We start from the raw sequence: 23059 nt of genomic DNA, 5'->3' as shown, positions 1-23059 counted from the left end.
CTATAATGAAAATTTATTACTTTGATAATCATAAAAGTAGCTTAGAAACCAATAATGAAAAAACGTGTGAGAAAATTAAGAGTGCAATGGAGCATATGTAAGCCTATGAAAAAAATGTTCCAACTTCTAAAAGAAGACTGTTACAACACCATTTTAGTTCAGAAAGTGTTTACTACAACATTCTCTCAGTTCCCATCATTTGAGTGGACTCATGCTTTGAGTAGACTCATGCTTTGAGTAGAATGGGAATGGGTACAGATGGAATGCACATTGTTAGCAAGGTATGTTGAATGCAAAACCTGGTGCAAAATCTCTAATTCTGTTATCATTCTATGTGAGGTTCTCACAAAAACAGGACCCACTCTTTGCATTCTTTACAAGGGAAGAAGAGGACACATATTCACTCATTCCCAGGAGAAGTGTGTCCTTACTTGCCAAAAAAACAAACAAACAAACAAACAAAAAAAACCTCTGAAATCTCTCCCGTTTCAGTATGTAATTCCAGAATTATGTCACAGAAAAAAAGTAGAGAAAAACAGACCAATATCATAATTCTGTTAGGTATGTTCTTCCTTCATGGCAGAGTCTACTTCTGCTAGTACGTAAAGAAACTATTTGAAAATTACCCTGAAAATCTTAGCAAAATGGAAAGTCCTAAAGCAAAGTATATTTCTTGTCATTTAAAAAATTTTTTCAACTTGACCATATTACTAATAATAGTGAAGAAAGCTATTCTGTTCTTTCCACACTCTTAGGAAAAAAAGAAGGCTGTTATGAGTCCTTATGACTTCATCGTTACTAGGAAGGGATGACAATAAAATTCTTAATTGCAACTTTTTTCATTGACTTGGAATGTCTTCATTTATCCTTGATTTTTTATGATGGAGGCTCTTTGAACTATGACATGGGTACCCTATCTGTTAGAGCAAATCTTTCTGCAGCCATAAAATCAAGTGTGCTGGGAAAACAATCCATATGCTTTTCCAGGCTGAAGAAGAATGGAGCCAGCCCCTTTCATTTTCCATGGTGCGCAGTGGAGCACATCAAAGCGACAAGACAGGAAGGTGTCAAGGAACAGTGGACCTCAGTATGGTGCTGATTATAACCATACAGTACTGGGCACCATGCTAAGCATAACATGTTTCTTTAACTCTTTCCTCCAAAGAATGTTATTATCTCACTTTAAAGACTAGGAACATTGAGACTTAGGATAAATTACTTATCAGTTTCCTGAGTAAAGCCAGGATTTGAATCCAGGATTATCTGTCACCTAAAACCAATACCTTTAACAACTCAGAATCCTTGAAAGGATTATCTGTATAAGTTGTAACAGTTTCAGCAGCTATGTAACTAAGCAGTTACCTTATCACACAGCACTCCATATGTTAGCCTGGATTTCTGCACACAGCATACACACAGGGGCCATATTTCATGAGTACTCCTTCACTAAATTGTAATGGTGGTGTTCTGGGTTTTTGTAATTATGTTCTCTTTTTCCTCCCACAGTTTATATTGGTCCATCATGTCTCAAATTCTGCTCTGGCAGAGGACAGTGCACTAGACATGGTTGCAAGTAAGCATCTTAAAATAACACTTACCGCTTCTCCTTCCTGATGTGTACTTTACATATTGAAGCCACAAGTCATTTGTTTTAATAACCTTTTTCAGGATTGGGGGTCTTTTTAAGACAAAAAAATTGGATACTCCTAATAGAATGTAAGGATAATTCAAATGTATTTTGTAAGTGAAAGTTAATTAATACATTTTATATTAGGCTAAATTGTGAACATATTTAGCATTCCTCATGTGAATTTGCGGACAAATTTGAATTCCTTTCAGCTTTATGGCTGCCTTTCCTGACTGTAGTTACATCCCTTCCCATAAACTTGTTAGGTGTTCATGAGTCACATTGTAATTCCTAGCATGCTTTGTAAATGATTATAAAAATCAGTAATAACCTATAGATCCAATGCTAAAGGAAACTGGACTGGGCCAAATTTAGCAGATTTGGTAAGCAAATTCATCATCTTTAAATATAACTTAAGAATCTTGTTTACTTTTGAATCATCTGGGTCTTTAATAAATTATAAAGTGTTTTACGAAATAATGCTATTGAAGTCTGAAATTATACATTAATAATGTAATATCTAATTACCACCAGATAATTATTTTATGTTTATATCAAAAAATGATATTCACATTTATTATGTCATTCTTATATTAGTATCTAATTATAAAATATTCTGGGAATTCCTGAAACCACAGGCAATCTCTTATAAAGATAAGTTTTCAACAGCTGACCGTCTAGTATATTTTTTCTTGTACCTCCAATAAAAGGGATAATTAATCAATTAGCTAATTAGTTAATGAACAGAGAACTCATAAAAGGGCTTTGAACCTGATCATTTAGAAATTGTAGACTGGTCATGGTAGCTCATGTCTGTAATCCCGTCACTTTGGGAGGCTGAGGCGGGTGGATCATTTGAGGTCAGGAGTTTGAGATCAGCCTAGCCAACATGGGGAGACCTCATCTCTACTAAAACTACAAAAATTAGCTGGGCTTGGTGATGTGCATCTGTAATCTCAGCTACTCAGGTGGCTGAGTCAGGAGAAACCCTTGATCCCGGAAGGCAGAGGTTGCAGGAGCCAAGATGGCACCACTGCATTCTAGCCTGGACGACAGAGTGAGACTCTGGCTCAAATTAAAAAAAAAGAAAAGAAAAAGAAAAAACAGGAATTGCATGTATGAGGCAAGCATTTGTTGACATTGAGATTTGTGTGGCTTTTTGACTTTCTAACTATATTTCAATGAATTTAACAAAGAGATCACTCTGCACAATGGAAATATTTTATACGTGAAGAATTGAAAAGTTTCTATATATATTTCAAAACTGAATATGCATCCTTGTGTTTTCTAGGAAAACTGCCAAATCCCACCCCCAAACACTCACAACTCATTAGATCTATGAAACATTGGCTGGTATTTTCCTCAAGTTGTTATATGCATCCATTATCCATAATCAAACCGTCTTAGTGTATTTAAAATAAAATTAATATGAGGCAAGATAATATTCCAATTTCTGATGTTGTCTCAAAAAGTTTTGGAAAAAAAATTATCTAAAATGACAATTGTGGCTGGGCACGGTGGCTCACACCTGTAATCTCAGCACTTAGGAAACCCAAGGTGGGCAGATCACGAGGTCAAAAGATTGAGACCATCCTGGCCAACATGATGAAACCCCATCTCTACTAAAAATATAAAAATTAGCTGGGCGTAGTGGCGTGTGCCTGTAGTCCCAGCTACTCAGGAGGCTGAGGCAGAAGAAGAACTTGAACACAGGACACGGAGGTTGCAGTGAGCTGAGATCACACCACTGCCATCCAGCCTGGTGACAGAGTGAGACTCTGTCTCAAAAAAAATAGAATAAAATAACAACTGCTTTTATTTTTTAAAAATAGAAGGTGGTATTTCTAAAAAGACCTATCTATTATTACAGTAGTTATGCTTCATGCTTCATTTTATGTGTATCATATTCCTCTTAGAATTAAGTGGTTTTATTAAGGCTACCATCTGTGCCACCCATGGTGGATACAAACAGAAATCTATATGGTAGCTTTATGCTTTTGGGCATTGTTCTTTCTTGACACCACATATTAATTCGAAATAGTCTTAGTCCTTTCCTCCTTCTGAGGTTTTACAGAATATTTTCACCATTTGGAATTGTAGTATTTTTCCCTGTTTCTAACAGTGTTTTATGTAATACTCATTGGTTTTGTTCACTTAAGACTGGGCTAAAAGTTTCACTACTACCTCCTTTGCCAGCAGTATGTGCCTTATTGAGTTTGAGCAAAATTGCACAGAAAAGAAATGTATATGTAGTACTACTTATTTCCTTTAAGCAAATCATTGAATCTGGGACCTTTGCAACTTTGTATTTTTCTCTCTTCTTTACTGCCCACCCACCCCCCCAATTTTACTGCTATTTGATGTCAAGATTCTGCTCTCTAATGTTCCCTAACACTTTGTTGCCTCTGTACAATCCCAGGCCTGGTTCTCTAAATGGACAGTCTACTAATCTGATAAGCCCAGCCCTGTTAGAGATGCTAATGAAGAGAGAGACCATTAGAACCCTTCCTTCACAAGTGACATCCACGTAGCTTAACAGTGGAGTCTTTTGCCTAGCATACAGGGTGACTGTGCTGCTACATTTAAGCACGTGTAGATGGACCAGTAGGAGACACATTGGGAGTCAGGAGAGCCTCACGTCATACCTGAAATCACCAGAGTGTGTGACCCTATTGTTTTGCTGAGAAACAAAGACTACAAAGGTTTTTAAAAAATTATTAATGGAATCTTTATCAGCATTATATCCCAATTGAATAATCTTTGAATAAAAGTAGACTTTTAGGCCAGGGGAGGTAGCTCATGCCTGTAATCCCAGCACTTTGGGAGGCCGAGGTGGGCAGATCACTTGAGGTCAGGAGTTCAAAACCAACCCAGTCAACATGGTGAAACCCTGTCTCTACTTAAAAAAAAAAAAAAAAAAAAAAGATAGACTTTTAAAACAACTCAATGGCAAGTGACTCCAATGTGAGTCATCTCTAAACGATCACCAGTTTCTCCCAGTCACCTATCCTGAGAAGACACATTTAAGATACACAAAAATGTAATTGCCCTGAAATGCACTCTGGCAATAGTCTTGTTAAGGAAAACTAATTTCAATTCGTGGCTATGGTAAAACACATTCAGTTTCCTGACTTTAAAATGTTTTCAATTTAGCTGATTTTAAAAATTCATTTTTGGAAACAACTTGGCTATTCAGCCTAAGTCCATTAGACAACATCTGAAAGAAGGGCTCATCCAGTAAATATTGGTTTTCCTTTCCTCCCTTTATTGATGCTACATAAGGTAATCTTATGAAACCTGTGGACCTTCTCCCCAGAAAAATCCAATATACATAAAACTGGGCATTTGATTTCAGCATATTTTTACATTGCATGGACTCCCTGAAATACCAGCATAGACCTGACTCTCAGTAGTACTGCCAAAGAAGTATCCTGAGCCAGCCATAGTATCACTTCATTGGTACACTTGCTTTGTAAAGGCTTATTTCAGACTTCCACAAGCTTTGAATGCTCCCATGAAAATCCCCCCACTCAAAAAGATATCAATTTTATTTTACAGTGGGCAACATTGTAAATGTAGTGAGAAGGAAATAGCACAGTAAAAACAAATAATTTGAAACTATTTCCTGATTAATAATCTCCTTAAAACATAATATGTTTCCATTGGTTATGAGGTTTTCTCACTGATCGAAGACTTGGGGCACTCCTGTATATTCTAGTCAGCTAATATAAATGCAGCACATTCTCACATCAAAGCAAGCAGGTTGTTGGGGAGTGGGGATAGGTTATTTTTCTTGAAGTGCCACTAATTTGGGAGAGTCCACTGAGAGGCAACACAGTTCTGCTAAGAGCTTCTGTCTAGATCAAGGGTGTACACATTCCCTTTATAATGCCAGTCTTCTAAGTTTGAGAACGTTAAAGATAGATTCATTTTCCAATAGTTTCTAAATATTTAAAATAATTCCTATCACAAACATGTATTTTAACATTTGTTCTTAGAGAAAATATTTATTCTGGGAATTTTATTAGAGCTGCTTAATGTTGTGTCTTTCATAAATTTAATGAGTATTATTATGAATAAAATTATATACATAAACCTTTTACAGATATTTTACGTTGGAAATGTGTATGAACATAGGCATATTTTAGATAAACTGCTAGTACTGGTTGAAGGCGAGTGCTGAGTTACTGTTTTAATCATAAGCTTTTTATGGCAGGCTGTGCAAAGACTGTGTTTGTCTGGATTATTTACAGTTGATTAGCCCTTATCAAGTCTTTAGATTCAGTATTCTCGAAAGACTAATGAGCCTCATTTACCATTCAGTCAAATCCTAGCCTCTGGACTTCTTCCTCCCCAAAGTAGATTCGAGAATCTCTGAAACAGCCAACAGTTTAAAATTTCACTTCACCATATTTCTTTCAGGTGTGACCCTGGATTTTCTGGCCCAGCTTGTGAGATGGCATCCCAGACATTCCCAATGTTTATTTCTGAAAGCTTTGGCAGTTCCAGGCTCTCCTCTTACCATAACTTTTACTCTATCCGTGGTGCTGAAGTCAGCTTTGGTTGTGGTGTCTTGGCCAGCGGTAAGGCCCTGGTTTTCCACAAAGATGGGCGGCGTCAGCTAATTACATCCTTCCTTGACAGCTCACAGTCCAGGTGAGTGAGGGTAGGGTAGAGTATATACAGAAACCAGATACTAATGTTGAATTTAGTTATATTGTCAATTTTTATTTTGTATATTTTTCCTGATAGACATCTCATTTTTAACCACGATTGAAAGGCACTTACAGTTTATTGAGAGTTAATTTGCCCTAGTTTTTAGTAAATTAGGAGGCTCACCAATGACTTGCATATTAATGACTGACTAGATGTTTTAAAATATGAAATGTTAGCATCAAAACTGTGTTCTTAAGCCAAGAGCTAGTTAATTATTTATGTAGTTTTATTTATCTGACAGCTTGCAGAGGCTGATTAGATTTACTCTACAACTTCCCTTCCCCCGGTACCTAATAAATAATGCAGTAAAGAAGTGATTGACATTTTAAGTGTATGTATGGCAGAATAATAACAGCATTAGTGGTATAATTTCAGGTGTGTCTGAAAGATTATTTCCTCTACTTGTGTACATAGTACACAAAAGTGTATAAACATCCAGTTATGTTTTTATGGATCTATGTGTATATAAAACATGTATATCGACATCTACATGAATATCTACACATATTCATACATCTCACAGTGAAATTACTTACCTTTTATAAAAGAAGGATGAGTAGAAATACATAATTTGGGAGTAGTTCACTTAAATTTGTTTGAAATTCTTTAAAGACCAAAATGAACATTACAATTAAAAATGTTTACGCATACACTAATTATAGACAATTTGTGTCTAGGTTTCTCCAGTTCACGCTGAGGCTAGGAAGCAAGTCTGTTCTGAGCACATGCAGAGCCCCTGACCAGCCTGGTGAAGGAGTTTTGTTGCATTATTCTTATGATAATGGCATAACTTGGAAACTCCTGGAGCACTATTCATATCTCAGCTATCATGAGCCCAGGTATGTTGGAAAGCATTTGGAAAAATGGTTGTAGAGTGATATCTCCCTTCTGGGGAAATGATAATTCAAATGGCATAAAATTCCAGATATTTTTCCATTGACAGATGGAGCAGACAAAGATTGATGTGTCTTGCGACGAAAAACTACTAAGCCGTGTTTCTTCCCATGCATTTGTCCCACTGACTTCTGATCATTTGGAGGAATTTAAGTCATATTTTTAAATACATATCTAAGAAAAATATTTTAATGCTTATAAAAGAGAAAAGTAGTCCAGCACTGTGGCTCACCCCTCTAATCCCAGCACTTGGGGAAGCCGAGGTGGGCAGATCATGAGTCAAGAGATCAAGACCATCCTGGACAACATAGTGAAACCCAGTCTCTACTAAAAATACAAAAATTAGCTGGGCCTGGTGGCACACACCTGTAGTCCCAGCTACTTGGGAGGTTGAGGCTGAAGAATCACTTGAACCTGGAAGGCGGCAGTTGCAGTGAGCTGAGATTGCGCCACTGCACTCCAGCCTGGGAGACAGAGCAAGACTTCATCTAAAAAAAAATAAAATAAAAAAATGAAAAGATTTACATGTACTATAAAAAAGATTTTACATGTACAAAGAATTTTTTTTTTTTTAGAGAGTTTTGCTCTGTCTCCAGGCTGGAGTTCAGTGCTGTGATCTCGGCTCACTGCAACCTCCACCTCCTGGTTCAAGCGATTGTCCTGCCTCAGCCTCTTTAGTAGCTGGAATTACAGGCCCCTGCCATCATGCCCGGCTAATTTTTGTATTTTTGTAAAGATGGGATTTCACCATGTTGGCCAGTCTGGTCTTGAACTCCTGACTTCAGGTGATTCGCCCACCTTGGCCTCCCAAATCTCTGGGATTACAGGTATGAGCCACCACACCTGGCCTACAAAGAAATTTTTAGCATGTATAATATAATGTCTCTGGCAAAAATGGGGTGTTAGGGTTTTATTTAAAGCCCTTTCTTCAAGCCATTTCTATTTTTCTTTAGTATATAGATTTCATCACATATAGTATCAGCTGTCAGATTTAAGTCTTACTTAAAGCTGGACTACCCTTCAATGTTGGCAGAATAGTAACAGCATTAGTGGTATAATTTCAGGTGTGTCTGAAAGATCCTTTCCTCTCTTAAACACTTATTGAGCTAGTCACTGAAATTCCTTTAAAAATATCAAGGGAAGAGCAGGATGGGGAAATCTCAGAATTAAGGTTTAAAGTTAAAATTTTATCAGAGTAGTTGATACTGTGGCTTACATTCACAGTCACATATAAATGGACTAACATTCCATTTCACTTCCTGGAAGTACATTTTAATCATGAGAAGATGAGAAAGAGAGAGGGCTTTGGGCCCAGAAGTTTGCATTAGCACTCTGGAAAAAAGGCAGGGTTCAGAAAAGTGGGAGAGAGGGGGCCGAGGATATATTTTATATATTTTACAGTTTTGCCTAGAACTGCCCCTATATTTAAATACTTGCAAATAGGTGAGAACTTTTATTTTCATAGCAAATGAAGTAGAATGTAACAGATAATAATTAACATCTAGTATAACTTATAAATGTCATACATTGTAAAATTTGAAGAATGCACCAGCTGTGTTGGTTGTTTTCCCTGTACAGGTAAAAATCTAATGCTAAACTCAACTTTCTTACTCAGTAGAGACACATGAATCCTAAAGAAACCTTTCATAGACTCTTCATAGTAACCATTAAATGAAAATTAAACAGAAATCAAGGTAATGATGATGAAAGCATGAAGAAAATATCACCATCCTAAGTTAAGTTGGCCTAAAGCACAATTTTTTCTAACAAAGATGGACAGCTGCAAAATTCAGTAATCAATCTACATCATGAAATTTAATTAATCTTTGTTGATATGAAAAATAATTAGACATTTAATGTGCTATTGCAAAGGCGCATTTAATCTTGCCTGCCATTTGACAGCAACATTTTTCTTCTAGAAATCAAGGTTGTTTTTCAGTATTAGATATGTGCATGGCTTGAAAGATTAAGATCAAAGTGGAGGTTTTTTTAAAAGGAGAACATGGTAATGATAGCAAAAACGCCTTCATTTTCTATATAGACACCACTGTCTGTGAGACTCTTCCTCCCACCCCCTCTCTCACAAATATTAATAAAAGGTGACGTGGCAGAAAGGGAATTCGATATATTCTAGATACCAAATTGTATTTTTTAGATAAATAATCCAAGCCATGTAAATTATTCATAAGAGAGTTAAATATATCTTGATGGCTTTAGCCATTTGCTATATTTCCTTCAGTATAAATTGCTGCCTGTAATTGCTATGAATTCCATATTGTTTCTTTATGCTATGGTTGTTCAAAAATGAAGTGTGATCCATAAATTAGACATGCTAGTTGGCTATTACTCCCTATTTTAAATAATTTGCTTGCCTATGATTCACTCAGTAAATAAAAGAACTGTATCTACTTGTTATTAATAAAATTTAAGGTCTGATGATGTATCTATGTTAGTCTTTTAATTCAAACTGACTAGAATGTCTTGTGAACTAACTGGTATTTTTATTAATGTAAAATTATGTATCACTGGTGAGACTAAAATTATTCTAGCTTTTCTCTTAATTATAGGGCTTGTTTTTAGCCTAAAATTACTATGAAATCTAATCTTAGTTTATCTTTATGCCTTATTTATTTGATCTCCTTTTTGTTTCTATCATGTCACCCAATTCCATAATATATATCATTGTAAACATTTTTTTAAACAATTTGATCTTTATATTTGATCCTCTTTGTTTCTTTTATGTCAACAATTCCATAGTACGTATTACTATAAAACATTAAAAAAATAAATCTATGAGCCTAGGACCTACACACAAGAGGAAGATTGAGACAGAAAATTGACTGAAGTCAAGTCTCTGCATTCTCTTCTAGGAAAATTCTGATCAGACAGTTCCACAGCTATTCCAGTCAGCCACTATAATTAGCAAAGAGTGGTGAAATAGCAGGAACTCCCACTACACCAAAAGCTATGATGTAAAAGTTAAGAAAAAGATTCTAGAGCCAAGTTCCCCAGGTCCAAATCCTGCCATTAGTACTTATAGTCTGCTTAACCTTAAAGAGATTATTTAACCTCCTTGTGCATCTGTACTCACATCTCTATCAGGCATATACTGATAATATGTACTTTATGCAGCAAAAATTCATTGAGTGCTTGCTTATGTGCCAGATACTGCTGTAGGTACTAAGGCATAATAGTGAAAAACAGACAAAAAAGTTTCTAGCCTTTGCCATAAGAAAAGCATTATTCTGGCCAGGTGCTGTGGCTCACACCTGTAATCCCAGTACTTTGGGAGGCGAAGGCGGGCAGATCACGAGGTCGGGAGATCAAGACAATCCTGGCCAACAGGGTGAAATCCCATCTCTATTAAAATACAAAAAATTAGCTGGGTGTGGTGGCACGTGCCTGTAGTTCCAGCTACACAGGACGCTGAGGCAGGGGAATCACTTGAACCCAGGGAGGTGGAGATTGCAGTGAGCCAAGATTCACCACTGCACTCCAGCCTGGTGACAGAGCAAGACTCCATCGCAAAGAGAAAAAAAAAGCATTATCCTGATTTCACAGATGAAGCTGCTGAGACACATAGAAATCAAGTGCTTTATCTACAGTTGCAAAATCATTAACTATTAGGTGTCAGAGTAGGAACTCTGACCCAAGAGTCTAATTACAGACCCACAGTCTTAACACCTCTGTCATGAAAATATTGGTCACTTCAGTCACTGCTATCATATTCACATACACTATTTTCCTTAAAAGTTGCCTGGGAAATTCAAGCTAGGCCCGGTGGCTCAAGCCTGTAATCCCAGCACTTTGGGAGGCCGAGGCGGGTGGATCACAAGGTCAAGAGATCGAGACCATCCTGGTCAACATGGTGAAACCCCGTCTCTACTACAAATACAAAAAATCAGCTGGGCCTGGTGGCGCGTGCCTGTAATCCCAGCTACTCAGGAGGCTGAGGCAGGAGAATTGCCTGAACCCAGGAGGCGGAGGTTGCGGTGAGCCGAGATCGCGCCATTGCACTCCAGCCTGGGTAACAAGAGCGAAACTCCGTCTCAAAAAAAAAAAAAAAAGTTGCCTGGGAAATTCTAGCTTTCAGTTGTTACATTAAAAAATAATATTTATTTTCATCAGAGAATATTAGCTTCTTTTATAATTATTAATATGAAGAAAAATTATAATTTTCTAATATAATGTTAACAAAATTAAATTCTTAAATCAATAACTGGTATTTTCATCATTAAACATAGTGTAATTGGTTTCTATATATTATGCATTTTTATAAATATGTGCATTTATTTAATAAACAGGTTAGAAAAATTAAAATGAAAATTAGTAAAATACTTAACAAAACCTGACTCTTCTAATAAATTTACACTGGTGAAAAATTTTACAGATTACAGAAAGTATTTAAAACTCGTAAATGTATTATAGCTATATATTTTTAGTTTAAGAAGTTTTATTAAAGTTTATTAAAGTTTTATTTCTGTATTTGCATATGAATATTCCTTTATTTAGAAAATATGTTTTCTAATATTGGAACAAGTTCTACCAATTCTTTACTGTTTGTATAAACAATGGTGATAGTCATGTTAGTCTACCCCATATATCCATGTACAAATTATTTAAAGGGAAAATAGGTAATTATTTTTAAAATAACTTTCAGTATGTAAAATAGCACATTCCCAAAAGGTGGTTTAGTATGTTTCTTCACACAATAAAAATATGAAAGCCAATCCAATTTCTTAGTAATTTCAGCCTTAGACATTAGAGTTTAAAATAATTTATTTCTAAGTTATTCAACTTCCACTTGGATGAGGAAGCTTTTCTTTGCTCATTAATTAAAAAAAAAACCTCAACCCTTTCAGTGTGCCTTTACTTCAAGCACCTTTCCTGGTATTTAATCGTACCTTGATGGTGACAAATGTTCCATTTGCCATTTGCCTCACATCTCACCTATGTATGGATGCAAGCAGCATGGTACTGTGATTTATGGAGCTTTCAAGTAGATGTCATTGCAGTGGCAATTAATATATGGTTCCTGCTGCTGTGTACAATAATTGCTCCTGGAAATTAGATATTATTCTTAATTTTCTTCTCCATTTGTCAGATACAGGTTTACTGTCATAGCTGCCATGATACAGAAAATGACCTCACACACTAAGCTAAACTCATGGGAATAAGGAAGTATTCTGGTTCCAAAGAGCCAAAACTGTAATATGTGTAACAGGCTGCCCAAGATCCTTTACCAGTCTATGTTGAATACTCTCACTTTGACTACCATGTTTATTGAGAGCTTTTTCAAAAGCAGGTGAATGAAGGCAAAGTTACATTTTGGGATGTGTTTGGAAGACTTTGTTGGAAACAGAGAGGAAACTGGACGTCTCAGAAAAAACAATGTTTATAATCATGGGAGAACTATTTTTTAAATACTATTCTTCAGGGAAAAATCTATCCCACTGTATACATTTGTGTTTTAAGATACCAAAATAATCTAAATTTTGACTTTGTTTTTTTTTTTTTTTTTTCTCTAGAATAATCTCCGTAGAACTACCAGACGATGCAAGGCAGTTTGGAATTCAGTTCAGATGGTGGCAACCATATCATTCTTCCCAGGGAGAAGATGTGTGGGCTATTGATGAGATTATCATGACGTCTGTGCTTTTCAACAGCATTAGTCTTGACTTTACCAATCTTGTGGAGGTTACCCAGTCTCTGGGATTCTACCTTGGGAATGTTCAGCCATACTGTGGCCACGACTGGACCCTTTGGTAAGGATTTCATCATTGTTGTTGTTGTTGTCATATTTTGCACTAGGAATTGGAACATGAGGATGATCTTCCAGTCTATTCAGCACTTAGTCATTTGTTGACGAGTATTTACTAAACAGTAAATATTTACAAGTATGTCTACACAAGCTTACTTGTATGTCTACAGGTAAGATGTCTTGAGAAAGAGGACTGAAAACAAAATACTGATAGATTTAAATAAATACAAAATTTTACCATATTTATTAAACTCAAATTTTTACTTCCCACAGTTACATATGAAAGAAAAAACCCCTTCAAAAAGTGTTAGTAATTAAAGTGACTACCATATTCTACATATGACTACCCCTTCAGAGGCCCATGGCATTCATAATGAAACAGGACATCCCTCTAGTGACTATTTTAATAAAATTTCTCATGAGTAGTTCTGTTTTCTTGCTGTCTTTTATAAGGTCCTAGAAGTTTTTTCTAGCCGTGATTGGTTAACTGGCATCTCCTTTTTAATCCATGTTGTCAAGCAGTATTAGACCAGTAAGTTAATGACAATGGGGTTTCAAAATTCTGGGATAGCCTAATTAAGGCACTCTTCATTTTTAGATTCTTCCTCCTGTGGTCATATGCAAATTTAATTATACAACAAACAGCAAATAATTTAAAGCTAATTAGTACTTCATGAACATCAGCAGGATGATACAACAGTGTTAACTAGGGTCAGGAGCTGGCTAGTTTACATAGGGAACTCCCAAGAGGCTTCTTGGAAGAGGCTACCTTTGTGTAGTTCACATGGTGGATATAACACATTCCACTGATTGGAAAGTGGGAGAACATGGAAGCTCCAGCCACATGAAGATCTGGAGGAAAAGAAATCCAACTACAGGAAGCTTTGCAATGTACACAGTTCCCCCAGGTGAGTGACCATGGCATGTTCAAGGACCAGGAGGGAGGCCCATTGTTCTGGAGACCAGGTGGTGAGGTAGTGAGTGTCAAGGAAACCAAGAGTTGTTCGGAGGCCAGATCTTTTAGGGTCTTCTAGGCCCAGAGATCCTAGATCTAAAAACTCAGGTTTGCATGATTCCAAAACCCACACAACCTTCACCACTGTATGTACTACCTCTCTCCAGGTTCGTTTAGGACTGGAAATATGATTGAAGAATAATTTTCTAAGAGACTTTTATTTTGTATTGAGTCATTGTCAGACCAATTTAATTCCTTCAGATGAATCTCACTGAAAGCTATTCACCACTCTTGCCTCCAGAGAGCATATCATAATGACCCATCAGTGACCATATCATAATTAGAGGTAAATTTTACACACTACTGCACAGAAAATTACCTTTGATGGGACTTGTACATGTATAGTCACATCTCACACACAGCAGGCTAAAATTCTAGCATCAAAATGACAGCTAATGGAATGGAATGGAAGTACAGCTGGTCACTTTGCTGCAAGCATTGTCAAACTGGATAGAATGAAATTTCTAAATTTCTATAAGACAAAGTAGGCAAGGTCATATTGCACATTTTCTTTCTCTCTCTCTCTTTTTTTTTTTTTTTAGACAGAGTTTCACTCTTCTCACTTAGGTTAGAGTGCAATGGCAGGATCTCAGCTCACTGCAACTTCCACCTCCCAGGCTCAAGCGATATGTTTTCTATTTGATAGCCTTAGATGCTTCTTTTTACAGTCGTTCTTTCTCAGTCCTGGAGACTTAAAAAAAAAAGGAGTAAAGCAAATAAGAAGGTCTAAAGATGTAGAACAAAATTAGATTTTTTAGAATTTTATGCTCCTGAAAATTTAAATTGACCTGAATTGACAGTAATTCACACTGGACATGTACAATAAACTACATCCCTCAAGTTTGTATAGAAGAGTTTTTTCCTAACACTTTCAATACTTATAGAGTATTACAACAAAGAGTCATATCATGAATGCAAGTCCTGTATCATGTTTATTTTCACAAATAGTTAACATCTGCTCAGATAAATGCAAAAGTTGCTGAGCATTTTAATTTAACACTTGGGTTGAATGCATGATAGCAGCAGTTTAATTTCTGTGCTTTGATCAAAATCCTAAGAACAATATCTTTTCACACAAGTCTGATGAATATTCTTAACACACCACTGCTTTAATTGGTGGAGATACATTTACTTTGTGAAAGTACAATCACAGTAATTGTAGAAAAACCGTAAGAAAGTATAAATAATTGTACAATCCCCATGGGCACCTTGAGCAGCACCATAGGAGTTTTATTAACAACCACATGTGAGCAATCGATTTGACTTTCTGATCTCTGTGAAACGAAAAGGAGTTGTCTTGGTTGTAAAACAACAGAGAGTATACTCTGGCGGTGATAATGAGGCTAGAGAAACACATTAACCACTTTAATAAGGACATGAAAAATGCTTGCTTCTCATTAAAATGAAACAACATGGAAGATCTCAAACTGTTCCTATTTTCTTAGCCAGTGAGTCAGAATAAAACCCCTTTTAATGACATTGTTTTCTCTCTGCCACTGTTGAGGGATACATTGTCCAAGATTTAATGTGAATTCACCTTGGGGATATTTTTCGGAAACACTCGTTACAGTATTAAAATTTAAGTAGTGATATTGACCAAGTATATATTATAATCTCATAGTCCTAAAACAAGCTGTCATTTTTTAAATGTAAAACCTTTGGAGCATATTGTCTTATTAAGCAAAAATTATCTAAACATATTTAAGTACGTGGTCTCTGCCCTTCAGTGACCTTGTTTCTCTCAAGGGAAATTTTGAAATATATACGTGGTCTTATGAATGGCTGGTGTTAAATTAATTATTGTTGGTTTTTCTCGGCCGTGAGTTCATTTGGTTCTCATTTTCTAACTCATGACTTCCTGTGAGCATAGATTGTCATTACTAAGAGTGTTCTTCAGGGAAAACTTGGACAATTGCTTTTTCATTAGAAGAACTACAGTCAATATGCTATAAATCACTTTCCAGCATGTCATCCTAGAGTACTTTTTTCCAGTGGCGAAACTAATTGCTTTTAATTATTTGAATGCTTTCTTCCATACATAGTATCTGAACTCAAAAATTCTGTCTGCTTTAGATTCCAAAAATATTTTTAAAACCTCTTACATATATTTTAAGATCACTGAGGGATCACTATTTAAAGTTAATTAAAGATTGCATCTAATACTATTAATGATAATACCAAGGGAACATTAACATTCCTGTACCCCATCTAATAAACCAGCTAGATACAACAGGTAGGAAAGACATTGCTGTCTTCTTATATAGAGAGTTTTGGTTGTAAAATGTGTACAGTTGAGGCCAGGCACAGTGGCTCGTGCCTATAATCCCTGCACTTTTTGAGGCCAAGATGGGCAGATCACTTGAGGCCAGGAATTCAAAGACAAGCCTGGCCAACATGGTGAAACCCCATGTCTACTAAAAATACAAAAATTAGCTGGGCATGGTGGCACATGCCTGTAATCCTAGCTATTTGGGAGGTTGAGGTACAAGAATCGCTTTAACCCAGGAGGCAGAGGTTGAAGTGGGCCAAGATCATGCCATTGCACTCCAAGGTGGGTGACAGAGCAAGAGTCTGTCTCTAAATAAATAAATAAGCTTACAATGGGGATAGAATGGTGGTTGTAGCATTTAGAATTGGCATTTGTTTAGAATTTAGAATTGGCAATTGTTTTTAGGAAATGTGGTGTGGTAGAAACATAGGCTTTGAGGTCATAGGCCTGACTTCAAATTCTCATGCTGCCACTTAAAAGCTTGTAAAATTAAAGCCAGATAATTTTAACTAATGAGGAATTTTAAGAAGTATATATTTTGTGTAGCTGCTTTAAGAAGTTTGCATCAAAGCAACTTTATTAAGAGAGGAAATAACTGAGTTTCGTTAGTAATGTGCGAAGACATCCCTGACTTCTATCTCCACCCAGAACTTCCACCCTTTTATCCCATCTTTGTCTTTCATCCCATTCATGAGCTAGTGCCATCCCTAACCCTTACTCCTGCTCTCACCACTGCCTTATATCTGAGCCTCACTCCATTCCCAGACCCTAATAATGAACTATCAGTTGGACATACAATGAGAACACTAGTCTTGCGCAGTCTTTTGTAATTTCTAGAAGGTGACATGTTTTAATGACTTCTTTTTTAAATCACCAAACCTGTTCCCATAGCAAAATAATAACATAAAAAGTCCACATATTCAAGGAAATTTGTTTAGCCTCTTTGAACCTAAGTTTTTCTTTTTTTCTTTGTACCTTATTTTATTTTTTTATTATTTTTTTCTATATTTCTTCTAAAAAAAAAAAAAAACTGGATACATCTGAGCCTGAGGTTTTCGTCTATAGAATGGGAGCAATGATATTTACTCCCAAAATTGTCATAAAGATTAAATGAGATCATAGATAGCAAATACCTACCATGAGCCTGCCATTTCCATTCCCTTCACTGTCTTGTTGAAAGGAAGAAAACTGGCATCTCTAAGGTCCACATAATGATCATATTTTTCTGAATTTTAGAGATTATCAAATATTATTTTGCCTGAGTAATACAAAAGAGCATTCTCTGAAATTTAAAGAGATCAAAATAGAAATGGCAAATAAGAGTTTTATTGTATAAACTAGATTTGGTTAAGGGAAAAGGTTGGAGGGTTATGCAACAGAAAGCTCATAGTGGGTATACTTATTTTTTCCAGTACTTTCCTGTCTCAATGGCAGTCATCATCGCTACACAGATGGATTGCATTCTAGCAACACACAATGTGTTATCATAGAAAGTATTTTGTGAATGATGAGTGATTAGGTTACTAGGAAATTCCAGACCTGAAGGATCCTAAAAGTCTGTTTATCTCATGTTGTAACTTAAACACAGTTCATTTGCAATAAAAAGGTATAAAAAAAGTACTGTGACTCTACTAATAATTAAAGCAAAAATTAAGATAAGAAAAGCTGTAGTTTTTGCTTATCATTAATGGTGCTTGACGAACAGCAGATATAACTAAAAGATTTAAAGATAGATGAGACCTGTAGAAATGTTAAGAGGGCCTTTCATGGGCACTAAAGATAGAAGGTACATGTTCTTTACATCTAATTTTATTTTTTTAATTAAAGCTTTTTTTTTTTTTTAACACAAGTAAATCACTAGTACTAGTCATCTGTTGGTCATTTTTTAGAAAGAGAAATTTCCTAAAGTAGTGAAAGTACAAAGGAAGTAAAAAAAGCAACAGGAAAAAAGTGAAATTAGCTGTGAATTACAAAAGGCATGAGGAGGCTAGCCATGGTGGCTCACGCCTGTAATCCCAACACTTTGGGAGGCCGAAGTGGGTGGATCACCTGAGGTCAGGAGTTCAAGACCAGCCTGGCCAACCTGGTGAAACCAAATCTCTACTAAAAATACAAAAAATTAGCCGGGCGTGGTGGCAGATGCCTGTAATCTCAGCTACTTGGGAGGCTGAGGCAGGAGAACCACTTGAACCCAGGATGTGGAGGTTGCAGTGTGCCGAGATTGTCCCCTTACACTACAGCCTGGGCAACAAGAGCAAAACTCCATAAAAAAAAATAATAAATAAAAAAAATTAAAAAAAAAGAGGCATGAGGAAAAAAGGGTAACATTAGTGGTACGTGATGTTGTGGTAGGAGGATCTTTGAAGCCTGATATTGTGCACCAGCTCTAGGTGGCATGGTTAGCCCAAGAGAGTAGGAAGCTAAGGGTCTAAAATGAAGAGAACAGTTGCAGTGTGAGTGGCCCAAGTCGAAGGGAATTGACAAATGCTGCATGTTCAGAACATTTTAAAAGTATGTGTTCATATTTCATGGAGTATTTATGAGCATGGACAAGAAAAATTATTTGTTTATATATTTTATGAGAAGCAGGAGTCACCCAGGCAAAAATCCCAGATTAAAAAGGATCCTAAAAGCCTGTTTATCTCATAAGTTAAATATAGTTCATTTTGCATAAGAGCTAGAAAATAGTACTGGGGCTTATTAACAGTAAAAGAAAACCAGTAATTTATTGTTGCATTATTATATGATAAGATGACAGATTTGAATGATAGGTGAAATTTTAAGTTATAGGAGAGGGACTATTTGTTCAGTTACGTGTAGATTATAAAGACCATCAGGAATCCACAATAATATGTAGTAATGGGTTACTCAAAGAGTTTTCCAAAATTACCTGGAGAACAACCATCAGAACTCACATTGTGCAAAGTAAACCCGCCTCTGCAGGGACATTCAGGCCCACAGGCAGATCTGCACACAATTAGTAAGCATTGTACCACACATTTTAAAATGAGATCTACCTCTCCTTTTGCTGCCTTTTGGTTAATTTATTGAAATAGGAATATGTGTTTAAAGAGGTTTGAATCAGAGTCTACTCCATGCAGATCTCTATTCCTTTAGACCAATCTTGGGAAACTAGTCGGTGTTTGCCTGATACTAATGTAAGCATTATGTTGTTAGGAAACGTGGGCATAGGAGGAGTCAGATTAATACCTAAATGGAATATTAGATAGCTCTATTCCTCAGTTTGCAAGGAAAAAGTTACTGACAGTCTCTATAAAATGAATCAATCTATAGAATAACAGCCAAGTAAGTTTTGTTAGGATTTTCCTTCACGAAACATCGACCTGTAGCTTATACAGAAATTCTGTCTGTTTAAATAGTTCATTAGCATGTTTAGAGTATTCTTGGGATTGTTTCTTTAAAAGACTATTAAAAAGAGCAGTAAATCAACTAAAATTATGCTGCTGAAGGAAGTCAGCCTGGGTGAGATGGCTCCCAGGAGCCACCTCAGTGTCCGTTTCACAGTAAATGATTGTCTAGGAAGCTTAGCAGGTAGATAAGGTAAATACAGTGAGTAACAAATGGAAACATCACTTCCTATTATTCTCAACAGCTTTGAAGTATTCTCAGTACTGAAGACTTTTGGTGCCTCTATAAAATTGCTAATATAATTGAATAGATTTATAAGTGACTTTCTAAACTAGAGCCTATTTATTTGGCTTTTTCACCATGAGGATTTCATTACCTGAAGTTGTTCATTTATTGATAGACTAATTTATACATTCAGCTATTTATTGATTGATTTACAGGCACTGTTTATACTAAAAGTGTAGCAACTGGTGTTGGAGACAAAGATACAAAGGCCCTTTGCTTGTGGAGCTTACATTCTGGAGTGAAATAACAAGTACACAAATTCATAATAATATTCCAGACAGTGAAAAGTGCTGTTAGGGTAACAGAAATGGGATTTTATGTGGCAGAGTGGAGAGTGGTGCTATTTTAGGTAAGAGCGTTAGGGAAGCCCTCTTGGGAGGCATTAGAGTCCAGAATGATGAGAGACAACCGTGTAAAAGTATGGAAAGAGAGCTTTGCAGGCAGAGGGAACAGCAAGGACAGAGGCCCTGAAGCAGCCAAGAAACTAGATCACATAGCTTCATAGAGCAATATAAGAATTCTGGATTTTACTCTAGTGTTACAGGAATCTGGCAAATAATTTGGAGTAGGGGAGTGATATAATCTTCCTTATGTTTAAACAACAATTGTGGTTGCATTACGGAGAATGGGGTAGAGGATAATAGAAGGAGCAGTAGAAGGAGCTCAAGTAGGAGGCTACTGGTATTATCTGCATGTGCTTAGGATAGGATGGTGACAATGGATGAATGAACTACTCGAAGATATATATTAGAGGATGTAGTAATCATCAGGACCTGCCTAAGGGATGGATTTAATGGCCATTTTCTAAAACTTATGCCGTGTTGATGTCCATGGGCTTAATTTTTAAGTCATGTATTTCTCCAAAGTTAGAGTCCTCTAGAAATCTTCCTTTGGACTAAATAGCTGAGTGAGGTCTCAGAGGTAAGGAGAGAAACCACTAAACAAATCAACAGCAAGAAAAGTCTACATTTGATGGTTTAGATTTGTGGTTCTTTCTGGTTTATCGAAACAGAAATTTAGCATTCTGAGACACTTATTTTTATTTTTATTTTTTTGAGACAGAGCCTCACTCTGTTGCCCAGGTTGGAGTACACTGGTGCAATCTCAGCTCACTACAACCTCTGCCTCCCAGATTCAAGTGATTCTCGTGCCTCAGCCACCTGAGTAGCTGGAATTACAGGTGCCTGCCACCACATATGGCAATTTTTGTATTTTTAGTAGAGACAGGATTTCACTATGTTGCTCAAGGTGGTCTCAAACTCCTGGCCTCAAGTGATCCACCTGTCTCTGCCTCTCAAAGTGCTCAAATTACAGGCATGAGCCACCACACCCAGCCTAGTCTGAGACAGTTATTTTCTGTGGACAGTGGTTAATAAAATTTCCTTGATAGGCCCTGGGTGAGCCATGCGGGTTGGCCTGTGCAGCCTCCTCCCCTGCCTTGCTGGCTTTTACTCAGTCTACTCCAGTCACATTGCTCTTCCTTCTTTCTACACTAACAAGCCAATGGGCTCCTTCCTCTCCCAGTACCTTTTCATGAGCTGTGCTTCGGCCTAGAAAGCTCTTCCCTCCTTTTGGGTACAGGGCTTGCAGCCTCCAAGCTTTCCAGGAGACTGGGAAAAGTCCAAGAACTGCAAAAATGTGTATTGTCTCAAAAATATGACAAGAAACTCACCAAAATAAAATGAATACATTTTAATTAAATGTCTGCAAAATACAACTTTAGGTTAACTTTATTAATCGCTAAATTTCATATTCATAAAATTTCAAAATGGAAATCATTTTTAAAAATTTTAAAAGATTCCTGAGTATGCTGAGAAATCACAGCCAAAAAAAATATATTAAATGCATTACTAGTAGCCAAATAAAATCTGTTACAAAATCCAACTATTTTTTGCAACCCAAAATATTTATATGTAATGTGGTACATAGGTGCATTTTAATATGTTTGCTGTGATGTGAGATGAAGTTTCCAAAATTAAGTATTGAGGTCCTACAAAAGTCTTGAAATGGCTCTTCTCGAGTATGCTCTAAATAAGGCACGTGGTTGCACACAGTTGGAAGGAGAAAGAAAAATAATTTCAAAGATTCCTTATGTATGTTCTCTCTCTCCTCCATGCTAAATATTTTCAGCCAGGGCTATTAGGCCCGATTATATCAACCAGTGTGTTCTGTTCTGAAAAGAAGTGATGTGCAAGGAAATAGAGGAGATAGAAAAGAACTGAGAGAGACAGGAGTGTGTTTAAAGGGCAAATCCTAATGATAAGTGGTATAAATGTGGATCAGGTGAATTTCTTTCAACCAAAATTGACTCTGGAGATAATGTGGATGTAACATAAGAGAAGCAGGAGTCAGGGAGTTCCGGAAAGCCTGAGATCAGAGATGAACTGAAGTTGTATCAGTCCATTCTCACACTGCTGATGAAGACATACCTGAGACTGGGAAATTTATAAAGAAAAAGAGGTTTAATGGACTCACAGTTCCATGTGGCTGGGGAGACCTCACAATCATGGCGGAAGGCAAAAGGCATATCTTACATGGTAGCAGATGAGAGAAAATGAGAGCCAAGCAAAAGGGATTTCCCTTTATAAAACCATCAGATCTCATGAGACTTATTCACTACCATGAGAACAGTATGGGAGAAACCCACCCTGATGATTTAATTATCTTCCACCAGGTCTCCCACAACATGTAGGAATTATGGGTGCTACAATGCAAGATGAGATTTGGGTGGGGACATGGCCAAACCACATCAGAAGTTGTGGACAGAAGTAGAAGGAGCTTGAAACAGCTAGGGCTCCCCTGATTACCCTCATCCCCACATTAGTGGTAAGGAAGTATTGTCCCTGACATCTCATGTACACAAACACACACAAACACACACACAGTTTCCTGACAAAAGACTGGCAGGCACTACAAGACCTGTGAGGATAGATTCTTCCCTGGGTGCGTGGTCTCCTGCAGTCGGCCCCTCTCTGACCTTTGGTCTCCCTCTCTCCCTTCTTCTCTGGGGGCCACAGCCCATGCTGCACTTTGCACTGACTCCCCCTCCAGCGGGCACCCACCAGAGGTTTGCTTTTTCTGCCACAGTTTGCTCCAGCTGACGCACATTTTCTAAAAATGCCG

At 36.8% G+C, this 23059-nt stretch overlaps 1 protein-coding gene across 1 annotated transcript in view; it reads left to right on the top strand.

The window, feature by feature from the left end:
• The window catches only part of RELN (reelin), a 288489-nt gene that overhangs the window by 107550 nt on the left and 157880 nt on the right, over positions 1-23059 (top strand). Inside the window, exons 13-16 of the mRNA XM_017523146.1 lie at positions 1507-1573; positions 6050-6283; positions 7021-7182; positions 12766-13002. Of these exons, the coding sequence (XP_017378635.1) occupies positions 1507-1573; positions 6050-6283; positions 7021-7182; positions 12766-13002 (700 nt within the window). The remainder of the gene's footprint in view (positions 1-1506; positions 1574-6049; positions 6284-7020; positions 7183-12765; positions 13003-23059) is intronic.

This window comes from Cebus imitator, unplaced genomic scaffold (genome assembly GCF_001604975.1).
Source record: "Cebus imitator isolate Cc_AM_T3 unplaced genomic scaffold, Cebus_imitator-1.0 Scaffold26, whole genome shotgun sequence".
NCBI classification, from domain to species: Eukaryota; Metazoa; Chordata; class Mammalia; order Primates; family Cebidae; genus Cebus; species Cebus imitator.
Note: the sequence above shows the minus strand (reverse complement) of the source record. Positions and strands in the feature narration are given on the sequence as shown.